The following is a 13,178-nucleotide window of genomic DNA, read 5'->3' as shown; positions in this document are numbered from 1 at the left end:
CTTATGCCACAAATGGAGAAACCAATTTGGCACCAATTTGGCAATTTTTTTTCAATTTTGGTTTTATTGTTATTCCATCATTAAAACCTTCGAATCTAAACCTCTCAAGATCTGCGGAAGCAAAAAAGGGCGTGAAGTGAAAGCGTAAATGAACGTCTAAAACATGTCAACAATACGTATCGCATTGCAACCAAACTAATGTTCAAAGGCAAACAAAAGAGACATACAAACGAAGCATATATAACTATCGTATACAATCGAGCAACAATTATTAGGCGATGGCAATGGTTACACTTTAATTGTACACTTTGTTAAATTAAACACACACACACACACACACATTTTCGAATCTTATAACCAACATCACACGTCCGTCAACATCGATCCAAGCAAGTTTAAAAAAAAACCCCAGTAGGCCACTGTTGTTAATTAGATGTTTAAACGGAAAAGGAAAACACTTTGCAAACCCTTGCAATGATAGGTTTCGGACACCACACGGGAAAACAAGCGTTCGTTCGTTAAAACGGTAGCTTTGGATTTTTAATAATTTTGTGAACACAAACGGGATAAGTAAAACATAAAACATACGATACGCAACCAGAGAGTGTGACCTGATCGAATGGGGGAGATTAGCGGATAAGGCTCGACCCCAAAAAAAAAAAAGCCTAACTAGAAAAGAGAAAACAAGAAATTTAGACGCTTTATCGGTAGCCACCAATATTGGCACGGATTTGTTAGTTTGTTTATTCGCAAACCAATTACTCGCGGGTTTATCTTCATCATCATTGTCATCGGCAAGTGATAGAACATGGTCATCCAGGGCGGCGTGTGAAGGAAAACGTGGGAGGAAAACGATCGGTCATCCTAGATATATCGGTAGCTCAGCGTAGGAAACCATACATGTATGTGTTTTTGTGTGTATGATTAACCAACCGACGGTAGGAAAAATATAGGAGCAGGTAAGTTTGTTGGGCAGCTGCGCGGGAAAGGGGAAAATGGTGAGGCACATAAAAATGATTTCTGAAAGTATTGTATCGTCGACATTAGATTATACAGCGCTATACAGATAATAAAGATATAAAGTAATATAAATCTAAGAAAAGTTGTGTTGAATGATTACAATTTATTATCGATTTGAACAGCACGTGCTTTAAGGGACTTGGTTATTTTTGTGAAAATATGGTGTACCAATAAAATTTGAAGCGAAAGCATTTCTTTTAAGACGTGTCGTACACCGTTTAACTGTAGATTAAATTCTTCAACGACTTCACCGTGGATAACTGTTCGATCGCATCCGCCTTTTCAAGGGTAATTCCAATGCAGTGAGTTATGGTTAGTTCCTGTGGACAAAAAAGAAAGAAATTTGAGAAAAAGTCAAACGAAAGTTATCATTTCCTTACCAAAAGGTAGAAACAGTTGCGGACGATTGCCTCGACGGAAGCGTTCGTGAGGGCACGAAGATTCACCAGCACCAATCGGCGGAGGTGGGTCAACTTCCTGGCCACCAGCGCCAGACAGTCATCATCGAACCCAGCTTTGTTCGACTCCAGATGCAGGTGCTCGATCAGTGGACAGTTGCGCACAACGAACGAGATCCCCTTGAATGTCACCTGTGGACAGTGCGTGAGGACCAACTCGCGCAAGTTCGGAACGTTCATCGTGAGCAGGGAAGCGTCGGACATATCCCGGCAGCTGTACCGCAGGCACGTGAGGTTTTCCAACTCCTCGAACCGTACCACCCCCTCGGCCAGGATTTCCCGCTCGCGGAACACAAAATTTTCCAAATCAAGCACCCGAACATGGCGCATCCGATCCAGCAGGGTTCGCACGACGATGATGTCACGCATGAGGCTTTCATCGTCCACATCCTCCAGGCAGAGCCGGTGCAACCGGGGAAAGGAGCAGAATATGGCCGGCGAAATAAGCGGGAAGGTTACGGCCAACGAAAGCTCGGTTACGCCCTCGATCCGGAGATGGCGCAGCTCCCGGAATGCCTTACAGTTGTTGATACTCTCGGCGATTATTTCCAGTTCCTGCAGCTGAAGCAGCTTCTTCGGCAACGCATCCACCGCCCGCAGGGACAGTTCCGAGCCGATCGTAAGCGATCGTAGCTGCGGTTGTGCCTCGAACAGGCGTATCAACTCGTCGGAGAAATCGTCCTCGTTGCCGGCACTTTTCACGTTCAGTCGGTACAGCTTCAGCCCGTGGTAGGAATTTAGCAGCGCCAACAGTGGCTTCATCTCTTCCACCCGCACGGTCAACTCCCTCAACGTGCCATGGTGGTCGTTGAGCAGTGGCCTTAAATGATGCAGTTCCATCTCGAACCTTTCAAACGCCACCGAAACCAGTCGGGCTCCATTGAGAAACGCAACACTTCGCAGAATCGAATAACTTGCCAAGTGCAACCGAAGATGTCGGAGGGCCTTCAAGGACCGCAGTGCCGTTTCGATGTTCTCCGGTACCGCACCGTAAGCCGATTCCGACTCGCTCGTAATGGTAAGCCGTTCCAGGTTGTACAGCGTCGGAAACACTTCCAGCACGTCCGCCGACAGTTGCGTGACCTGAAGGGCAAGTGCTTTCAGGGCGTGACCTTGGTGCTGGAAAAATTTACCAAACTCGGCCCGCGCCGGCAGATCGTCGTTGGGAATGGTAAGCTTAATGTTGCACCGAGGGTACGGTTTGGCCATCAGCTCCGCCAGGATCGTTTCCATCGGGATCAGCTGGTGTGTGACGGGATGAACCGGTCGAATGTGTACGCTGGCGTGTTTTGGCAGGACGAACGTCCGGATGAGCTCACTCCAGGCGGTGCACACCAGCGAAACGGTGGCCAGTTCATCCACGGGCAGATGGAGGAATATTTTCTCCAGAATCTAAAACATCAGAAGAAATTTTTGGTGTGGTAAACTGTAACACAATAAAGCTCCACAGAAGGATACTTACTTCATTTGGAAGATCGGAAAGCTCCATTGTATCCGTTTGCACGACACTTCAACTCACTGCGGGTGTTCGAACTGTTGCCAGTATTTGATCAATACTTTCACGGTGCATTATAAATAGCTGCATCATATATACCGAATCCGATGCTATCGGCACCACATTACATGGTCCAGAGTGACAACGATTCGCTGGCTGGTACCATATTGCGATATGGACCGTTCAACAGGTGATGGGAACAACTACGAGTGTGCGCAGTGTGGCCATTGCCGACCCCCGGAGGATGTCACTTTCCTTTTTCTGAACGTGAAACATATATTGCTCATACCAAATGAGAACAGGCAATAAAACAATTGTTATGTTAAAGTTATTGAGAAAATTTATTGAATATGATTGAATATTGATTAATGAAAGTGGTTGTCATACCTAGATCTAGAACACTGCATGAAATGGATAAATATAATATATCAAAAATAATCGATTTCGACATCAGCACAAAGTTTTGTATTTATATCAAAAGATAGATTAAAGATAAAGAATAAAAATAAGTAAAATAAAATTTACATACTTAAATAATAGTAAAGTATAAAATTAAATTAAAAATCGAAAATGGTTGTAAAAACTAGAAAAAAAAAATTAAGAAACCATAAACACGTAAAGTTAAGTAGCAATTCGATTTGTGAAAGCTTGAATGAAACTCCCCACGTTAATATATAGAGCTTTTATTTCATTAATAATTACTCAATCAGTTTATCTATAATTATAAATCACATTTTAATGCAGTTGTTTTGTTCATTCATTTATCGTCATTCGTGTCGCAAGAAGTGTGCCACGTGCTTCCGTTGCAAATATAGAAGGAGAACTGGATGATCTTCATTTGGCAACTACTTCCCATCCCGTAAGTCTGGTTGTTTTTTTTTTTTTATTGTGTAGCTGTTCTGATTCTCTTCTCTATTCATTTCAACGTTGTCTCGCTGTAGGTTTTGTGATTTTTTTTCTGTTTTTTCTTTTTTTCATTTAAATTTTTATGATTTCTGTTTTTTGTTTTACTTTCTTTATGTTCTATTAACACAAATCATATTCATTCTTTTTGTTTGTTATTAGTTTTTGTATGTGCTTGGATCTTCTAGCGATGTTGCCTCGTTTTGGCGTCACTCATAATTTGGGGCAGTGTCAGCCTACCGAAAAAAAAACTAACACAAAAAAACCGCACTGCACTTCCACACGTGGAATGACACTCTTTGCACTCGGATTCAGTTCTTTATGTTTTATTTGCTACTGAGCGTACGTTAATTATTTTGTCCATCATTAAACGGTGCCGCTTGCGAAGGCTCACCCACTCTCCCGGCGTGTGTTCGGATGCTCCTGCTGTTTGGGGGCCAGAGCGTTAACCCGTGCCAGTGTCCTCTTCGATTCGGAGAGAACCAGTGGCTACCCGGCCACTAGGTATCGATTAATGTCTGTTAACCCGAAAGCTACGGATGAGCAGCACCGGAACCGAGTAAGTAAGCCTAAGTCTACTAGATCCGGTACAAACAGATGGGGATGATGCTTTCGATTCGTTCTTGCCGAACAGTTGATTTTCTGTTACTTTTCTATACACAATCTACTAACAGTGATGAAGATGCCATTTCATACGAAAATGTTATCGTTTGCTAGATAGTCTTGTTGTTGTTGTATCGCTTTTTAAACTTTTTCTTCCTATCGTTGGTGATGGTGGTTTGGATTTTCGGGTGGTTTTTACTTTACTCTACTCATCCCGCACGATAGAGTCCGTATCCGATTGCCAAACCGGATACCGTTTGACCGGTGCAAAACATTACGCAGACAACAAACGGCAACAACAACGGTGCCACGGTGTAGAATTGATTCCAGTGGCTTTTGTTGCGGTGATGTTGTTTCATTATTGTGTGATTTACATTTCTTATTTCTGTTTTGCTTTGATGATTTGTTGTCATGCACTACTTTTTATTCGAGGACCGCAGGCGGAGCACTTCAAACTCCCTTTTAAATGCTCCCTCACACCAACGAACACTACCTCTTACAAAGTTTTTGTTTGCAACTTTAGAGCGGGGAAACCTATCGGAATTTTAGTTTATTCTGTCATGCGCGATTGTTTTATTTTATCGCGTTAAAACACAAAGTACTCATCAAAGAACGGATCTTTTCTTTTAACTTGCTTCACTACTCCGGTTTAATTGTTGTTCTCTCGAATCTAGAAAGCACTGAAAACATGCAGAACAATCGTTAACAAACGAAAAAAGGAAAACAGTACGTAGTCAGAGGAGGCCTGCGAATCTCCTTCTTCGTCGTCATGGTGCACAAAAAGGATGTGACGATGCTGTGTTGGGGCTAATGTGTATTTATGGGTACCGAGTACAAGAGAATACTGGGAAACAATGTAACTTTACACTACTAACTCGTAACATTACTTTTACACGCAAGTTAGTTTTTTGTTTTGTTCATTTTTCTACATTCGACAGACCGATCAATCCCTTTCGATCGTTATGTTACCGAACGACTTTAACTCGCCCTCGTTCCGGTCGTTAGCGAGGCCTAGAACATGATTGTTGGCTTTCGCTTGCTTTTTACAAGGTTGCTACTGCTGCTACATGTCGGCCATTATTTAAAAAAAACACCACAAAACCTCCATCCCTTTCCCGTCGGGTCCGTCGGAGGATCATTGGTATGTAAACAACCACATACCATTCCGTGCATCCCGCCCGCGTTCATTGGACTGACTCTTGGAACCCCGGTGCTTATGGGTGGGGTGATCTAGGGGAGGTCTAGATACACTACAACACACCGCCGTCTCTCGCGAAATACCCCGCTCCTCTTCCGCTTCACATAATTTGGGGACCGATCATTTGTTAGTCGCGGTTTTGCGTTTGCATACTTTTTTGTGGTTTTCTCTAATTTTTCTCTCGTTTTTGTTTTCCGTTTTTTCATCTTTTTTTGTTTCTTTTAAAAGCTATTTCCTATCATCAAATCAAACAATCAAACTAGGGAGATTATGTTTGCGGTATGACCGAATATGCGTTATTATGCTGTGTGTTTTCTTCTATTCCTTATTCCGGGCGGCTGTTCTAATGTGAAGCCTTCCTTAACTTGCCTTTCACGCTAGCCCCATTCGTGGTTGGGGACAATCGCTACGAGGACACAAGGACTAAAAATGCAAACATTTGGTAATAAATCCGTGTAGCAACATTCAGTGAATTCCAGCAGAAGCTGTGTGGTTGATCGATGGTGGTGTATCAAAGCTTGATAAGTGTCAAGGAAGAAGACCGCAATATCGCAACACGTGCTACACACACAAGAAAAACTCCGTTCCAAGTTGTAGCTAGAACTTAGGACCATTTGATCGAAGATTGAATTATCAAACCTTTTTGCTTCTTGCACAGGAACTTCTGGAAAGAAAATTAAGCTGCAAATGGGGAACAAATACGTGGCAACCCCCGTTTCCTTTCGATCTAAAAATAAATAGAACAAAACTGGAAAGAGTGTAGAAAAATGCTGCAAAGTTCATCCCGGCGGCAAAACTGCAGCAAACCAGAGAGATCGATCGTTCCAAAATAATCATCATGATCATCATCATGGCGTCAAGTAAAAGTGGTGCAAATGAGGTTGAATAGCGAAACTTTTCTGCTCTTCTTAGCCGTCAGTGATCGCGATCTCTTGCAATGATTCTTCCGCAAATGTACATCATTTTTCACTTTCTGTCTCGCTAACCGATCCCTCGCTTCAAAAGTCGTGTGATTCTTTTTGCGGGTGGATTTGTTTTGCTTTGTTGTTGGTTGGTTTTTTTTTCAGAACATTTTATAGTTTTTATTGATCAATTTTTTTGCGTTTCATTTTGCTTTTTCCACAATGTTTTTTAAAAAAAGAGTTCCGTAATCTGTAAAGATCAATTCAGGTCCCTGTCTTCTAAGTACTTGTATTCAAACGTAAACCCTTCCTTTTTACGCTGGCCCCATTTTTCATAGTCAAAATAGATGTAGGTTCCCTGGATGGGGGAGGGCGAGAGGAAGAAGAAATGAGAAAAGTCCGGATCAAATGCTGCCCCCCCTTTACGGAAGGGGTATGTGGACGCTTACCTGCTCGTACTCCTCGTTGATCACTTTCGGTTCTTCGTGGCGCTGGAACCACATCATATATTTCGTATGAAATCTCCAGCTCTGCTTTTTCAACGCCTTCGCGGCCAAATATTGGGCCTTCGTTCCCTCCATGTAGTAAAACACGAAGAAGAGCGTCTCAGGCGAGAGGCGCTGGAAAAACTCAACCGTATCAGAATGTGGAAGTTGTTGCTAAAATAAAAAGAAGATAAGAAAATCATTAGAATATTTTACATTTATTTGCCTCACGTCAAACTTCAATTTATTTCCTAACTTTTTGTACCATTAGAGGACGATTGTTGCGAATAATAAAGCAGTAAATGGTGGTGTTCCATAACGAGAATAGAGAATCTTCGTTTTTTTGCATCGCTCCTAGTTTCTTCTAAGTAAACGCATGCTTCACGTACCACTATCCAAAAGCAAGGGAGCTACAAACCGTTAAAGCTTAACCTTGCCTGCTGCGGATGTTAAAAATTGCACCTTCCCCGATAGGCGATTTCGAGCAAATCGTCCTAAAAAACGTCCTTCGTGACACAAATATCAAGCAGTTTTGTATTGTGAGTAGGACGAAGTAGGACGACTGCGCGAAAAACGTCCTAGCGGGTGGAAACGCAGCTACACAATTCAAACCAGTCATACATGCTAGACAATGGAAACCAGCCGTTCCGTTCGGAACAGTTGGAATAACATAATAACCTTAAACGATCACCTGAGAAACTAACTCACCTGTGGAAAGTGCGGTGGTGTTTGCACGGGTTGACGTTGCAAGTACGGCCTGAGCCTCTCCGAATCGCTTGGTGTTGGCAGATGATAGTAGGCGGCTTCCATCCGTTGGAACTAAAAGAATATAATTACACACAGATTATTCATCGAGTTAAGAGTCCGACGGACAGGCCTGGTTCTTACTTGTATCTGATGCTCCTTCTGCAGCTTGGACGTGCCAAGCGGTGCCACACCGAGTAGCGGGGGTATGCAGGCATCGTGAGTGCCGGCCACCTTCATGCCGCCTCCGCCGCCGCCGCCACTGTTCACGTTGGTGGCGTTCGAAATACTAGAGTTTGTGTTGATGATCGTGTTCGGTCCGTTCGTGATGGCAGTTGCTGACGACGTCGGTAGTAGGTTGGCCGCGGTTGGCGTACCGGCGGGATCGACCATGAATGACTGCGGGCCGGCGCCGCCCTGCGGCTGCACGCTCTGGTTCGAAGGAATCTGCCCACCAGCCGTCTGTCTCGTGTCCGCTGGCTGTGGTTGTGGTTGCTGCTGTTGTTGCGATTGTTGCTGCTGTTGTTGTTGCTGCTGCTGCTGTTGTTGTTGTTGTTGCTGGCCGGCTACGGCTGCTACTGCCGCTGCTTGCGCCGCCGCTGCTTGTGCCGCTGCCGCATGGGCCGCCGCTACCGCGGCCACGGCCTGCTGGGCGGAAGCTGCCGCCACTGCCGATGCACCTTGGGGATTCTGCTGTTGCTGCTGCTGCTGGCTCTGCTGTTGTTGCTGCATCAACGCGTTCGGATTGGGGCTTGGGACCGTTTCGAGAACTCCCGTTCTATTTATCACTTCTTGCGCTAAAAAATATACACAAAAGCACAAACAGCGCACCGAAAATAGAACCAATGAATCATTACACTTTGCTCGACAAACGTTACACAACAATCACAACACGACATTCGAACGAACTGGCAAGCCACGACGTTGGCGGTGTTTTGCGGGCCAGCAGGAACACGACAACTTACCGAGTGTTGTGGGGCCGTTCAGCAGCTGCTGTTGCTGTTGCGGTGGTGACATCAAACTGGGTGACGCTCTGGTTTGAAAAGAACAAACAAACAAGGGTAAGAATCGGGGGATGTGCTGTTTACGAGAGCGAGGTTCCGATGTCGTCGGTACGGGCCACTTACCTGCTACTGACTGCGGAATTGCTGGGTGAGACACAGTTATTAATAACGTTCGCCCCGCTACTGCTGATGGTAGACGCGGACGATGTGCTCATTACATGATTGCTGCTCTCCGTCGTGCTCGACGCCGACGACAGGGCGTTACTGTTGTGAAGCAGCATGGAATTCTGACCGGGAGGAATCTGCTGGGCTTGCTGTTGCTGCTGCGCTTGCTGCTGTTGCGCCTGCTGCGTAGATGCTGTCGACTGACCCACGACGTTCGCTTGCCCGCTACTACTGTTCGCCGCTGCGACCACGGCGGCCGCACTCGGTAAGCTGCTCTGACCGTGCTGCTGCTGCTGCTGCGGTTGCAGCTGCTGACTAAGCTTAGGTTGAGATGCATTAATAATCTGACTGAGGTTGCTAAAGACATTCGATGCATTCGGAGCTTGCGTTTGAAGGGGACCACTGGCCGCGGGCGCTGACGATCCGGCCACCGTTGCCGGCGTATTCGGTTGGAGTATGGAACCGTTTTCTAAAAGTGAAATAGAACGTTCATCAGTATACCATAGCAGGTGGCAGTACATCGTAGTAGGCTTCTACTCACTGGGAAGTTGTTTAGCAACGGCAGCGAATGCGGGTCCCATGAGCGGTATACTATTGGGCGGCTGCGGTAACACCAGCATGCTGGGTACGGGCGCGGTAGCATGGTTTTTGCTGGGCGTCGAGCTGATCAGCCCGGGCTTGGACGTATTGTTGTTGCTGGTGCTATTACTGCTACTGCTGTTGGTGCTGCTGTTGCTGCTACCGTTGTTGTTCACGACGTTGCTCGCAGCAGCCGCTACGGACGGGTCCACCTTAGCGCGGATTGCAGTCGGTTTCACCGGCTAAGGAGTTACGGTGGTGGTGAGAAAAAAGCAAACAAAACTCGTGCAAATCTCCTGTGCAAGTATGTTTTGTTGTGCAAATGTGTGCACCATCTCATAACACGTACCGTAATCTTCGTTCCTTCGCTCTTCGAACGCTTCTCATTCAGGTTGTTGTTATCGGCGGACAGATCGCTGCTGTGATTGTGTAACGTGCTGGCGCTGTAGTTTAGCACCGGTGACTGCGCCGGACTAGTACCAGATATTAGACTGCTAGGCGAACCAGCCGTTTCATTGCTGTTATTGCTGTCCGTACCGGTCGACACCGGAATGCCTATGGGGAGTGATAAAAAAAAAAGCAAGCAAAAGAGAAATTAATCCCATTCTGGACCTCCTGTGTCGGCAGGATTCCATTACCAGAGATTTCCACATCATCCAAGCCGATGATATCGTCGTAGATGTACTCGTTCTCCTCAAAGTCGGGCTCCTGCGACGAGTCGATGTAGTACTCTACGTCCTCCTTGATCTTCTTGATCTGCTCCACCTCCACGCCGTCATTGTCGAGCATCCGCAGTAGCGTCTCCAGCTTGGTGACGTGGAACTTATGCCTCTCCAGCTTGCCCTTCAGCTCATCCATCTTGTCCTGCTTATCCTTGTCGAGCTTTTTCTTCTTGCCAGCCAGCAGCGACTCGACCTCGCACTCGAACTGATCGATCTGTATCTGCAGCGAGGTAATGGAGGACGTTAGCCAGCTGCTGATCTCCTCCTTTTCCCGCTGCGCCGGATCCATCTTCTGGGCCGCACCGAGGCCCTCCTTCGAGTACGCTTTCGTTTTCGTTTCCCGTTCGACTACCTTAAACCGCTCCATTTGCTGCAAATACAGAGTACGATGATGGGTGAGGGGGACGAAGCGGGGAGAAGCGGGAGGGATGAGTGATCAATTTGCACATCACAAGCGGAAGAGAAAGGGCAAAGTACACATACGGTTTCTATGAGCCGACGGTTTTCCAGCAGTGCGCTTTTATCCTTGATCTCGCCGGATGCGATCCATGATTTGATTTGATCACGTAACCGCTGCAGCTTTTTGATTTCCTTCTTGAGATCTGCTTCATACTTTTCCTGAGTGCAAAAACGGAACGGAACAGAACGGAAGAGAATTTATCACACATTTTCTTACGCAGGCGGCCGTGCGCGGTCTGCGCAACCGTAACGGGCTGGCGGGCATACTTTTTGATTGCTATTTGTAGCATTGTGAACTTTCTGCCAAATATCCTCGAACGTTTCTACACCCTCAGTGACTTTCTTCAGGCACCGATCGATTTCACCTGCAACGGAGAGGGAGAGAGAGAAAGCAAAGGGAAAGACGAACGATAAGAAAGGTTCCAATAACCAGCACAGAATCGCCAAAGTCGCGGATCGCAAGATACAGCACGCACGTATTGTGGTCGGAAGAGGCATCGCTCTTTCGGTGGCGACGGAGGCAGCAGCAGCAGCAGGTGAACGAGTTTTCTTCTCAAAATTAGTGTCCTACTAACGTAGTCGATCGTCAAATGTCACTGCCGTGTTGCTACTGTCAACACACCACTACTTTGCTTTCTACTATCTGTCAAAATCAATGCAAGCAGCCTACTACGATAGTATCTCGGCGCTCTATGACTGAATCGTACACTAACAAACAACGCCGAGAAAGCGCCAACTGTATCCCCCCAAATATTGGCGGATGAAAGAAAAAAAACAAGCTCCAACGAAGAGGAGGTGCTCTACATTGTTTATACATTTCTTTGTAAATGGGTCGCCTGTTCGCGGTTTTACCCGGCCTAACACGGGACCATCGTGTTTTTATACTCAAACAACTCCCCAACCGGTCCGTTTAGCATCATGATTCCCTTTCACGATCCCCGATATCACACATATCCTCATAATCACATAACGCCACCATCGTTCGCTCATCTCATCTCGGCCTCTTTAAGAGCCCAACATCGACATCCCAGAGCATTTATCCCCACCGGGGGGGGGAGCGTGGAGCATCACTCGATACGAACGTTGACAATGTTTCCTGCAGCATCCGTGCATCGAGATTACTGCTCGCTAATCCCTAGACACAATGTTTATATACACTGCTCCTATTTTACCGCATTTTGAGTGCACTCTTTATAAAGGGAATAAACTTTCATTCGCATACGAATCTCAAACTAGCATTACTGTCCGGAGGATTTCCGGGTGCAGATATATTAATCCACCGGTATTATTCACAAGTATCGTACGACGAGTCGTTTAAGAAGGTATAGAACATAAGGGCGTTATGAAAGAATTTGTTTCTTCGTTCTTCGAAGTAGAACCCCGCTTCGTGACTGCCGTTTTAGATGCCGCTGCTGCTGCTGCTGCTGGTGCTGCTTTGTAATCGCCTTTGGCCACCACAAACTAACGTAATTTGTCTCACCTTGCAACTTTCGCGTCGCAGCCATGGCTATGTACACATCTGTTCACAGATATCAGACATAATCTACTCATGCAAAACTGGCCGCTGGAATGGTTCTGGCGCGCGCGTTGCCAAAAGCCTCTCGACCTTCAATGCTTCTCCGGTGTACCACACTCTTGTTCGCGCTGCTCCAGCGTTCGATTCGCCGATACCGACGTTTCACGAGGGGCTCGTGGCCGTGCCTCCGGATCGTGGGGAACAGTTTCGGATGTAATCCTTCTGGCTGAAGCCTCCTGCCGCTGCACTGGACAACTAGCGGGTAGCCGCGTGTAACCAACGTCGTGTGCGCGAACGAGAAAGGGAGAGAGTTGGTGGTGGAGTGGTGTGGTAGTGATTGAGCTGCGGGCCCCGTTTCTTTTTTTCGTTTTCCGAAAACCTCAATTCAAGCCTCCAACGTCGGCCATGAATGGAACTCGATTGGCCACGGCAGGTGCGCTGCTTTGAACTGTACGCGCGCGGGGCTTGGGTGGGGCGAAAGGACGAGCCGAGGCAAACCAAGGATTGCTTCGACGGCAACCGATTCTTCGGACCGCTAACAGAATCAGCAGCTTCTACTGGATACGAAGCAGAAGGCGACAATGTGAGGAGGTGCGGGGCGAGAAATAGCCGCGGCTCACGACGTACGTGTCTGCGTTTGTGCGTGTGTTTGTGTTGCTTCACTTTCAAGATGGCCGAACCCCGAGCTCATTCGCTGAAGGAGCACCATTCACTTTAACTTTGCACACCGTCAAATTCGGCAAACCGCGACTAGAAATACGAACGAACACGCTTTCGATAGCCTTTCTCCGGTTCGTTACGCTGGCACTGTATTACCGTAGCCCGATAGCGAGTGCACAATTTATCATTTACAAATGACTCGTTTAGCGACTGGGAACACTTATTTTTCGGAACCTCTATTTGGATCATTTGTTGCGAGAATCTT

At 46.5% G+C, this 13,178-nt stretch overlaps 2 protein-coding genes across 2 annotated transcripts; both read right to left on the bottom strand.

Moving 5' to 3' along the window:
• Positions 1 to 1,238: 1,238 nt before the first annotated feature.
• LOC131282123 (uncharacterized) lies at positions 1,239 to 3,066 on the bottom strand. Its single transcript, XM_058311518.1, is given in 3 exon segments — positions 1,239 to 1,340; positions 1,401 to 2,870; positions 2,941 to 3,066. Coding segments are annotated over 3 exon segments (1,698 nt in total).
• Positions 3,067 to 6,657: 3,591 nt separating this feature from the next.
• LOC131282522 (CCR4-NOT transcription complex subunit 3) lies at positions 6,658 to 13,152 on the bottom strand. The gene is made up of 12 exons (XM_058312011.1): positions 12,218 to 13,152; positions 11,005 to 11,102; positions 10,762 to 10,896; positions 10,195 to 10,648; positions 9,906 to 10,111; positions 9,519 to 9,798; positions 8,936 to 9,446; positions 8,774 to 8,841; positions 7,953 to 8,605; positions 7,773 to 7,883; positions 7,029 to 7,238; positions 6,658 to 6,937 (listed from the first exon to the last, which is right to left on the bottom strand). The coding sequence occupies exons 1-12, from the start codon at positions 12,240 to 12,242 to the stop codon at positions 6,839 to 6,841; spliced, it is 2,850 nt and encodes a 949-aa protein (XP_058167994.1). The 5' UTR covers positions 12,243 to 13,152; the 3' UTR covers positions 6,658 to 6,838.
• Between the last annotated feature and the right edge of the window lie 26 nt (positions 13,153 to 13,178).

Source organism: Anopheles ziemanni, chromosome 2 (assembly GCF_943734765.1).
Source record: "Anopheles ziemanni chromosome 2, idAnoZiCoDA_A2_x.2, whole genome shotgun sequence".
NCBI lineage: Eukaryota > Metazoa > Arthropoda > Insecta > Diptera > Culicidae > Anopheles > Anopheles ziemanni.
The sequence above is the reverse complement of the archived record's forward strand: the minus strand, read 5'-3'. Positions and strand labels throughout refer to the sequence as shown.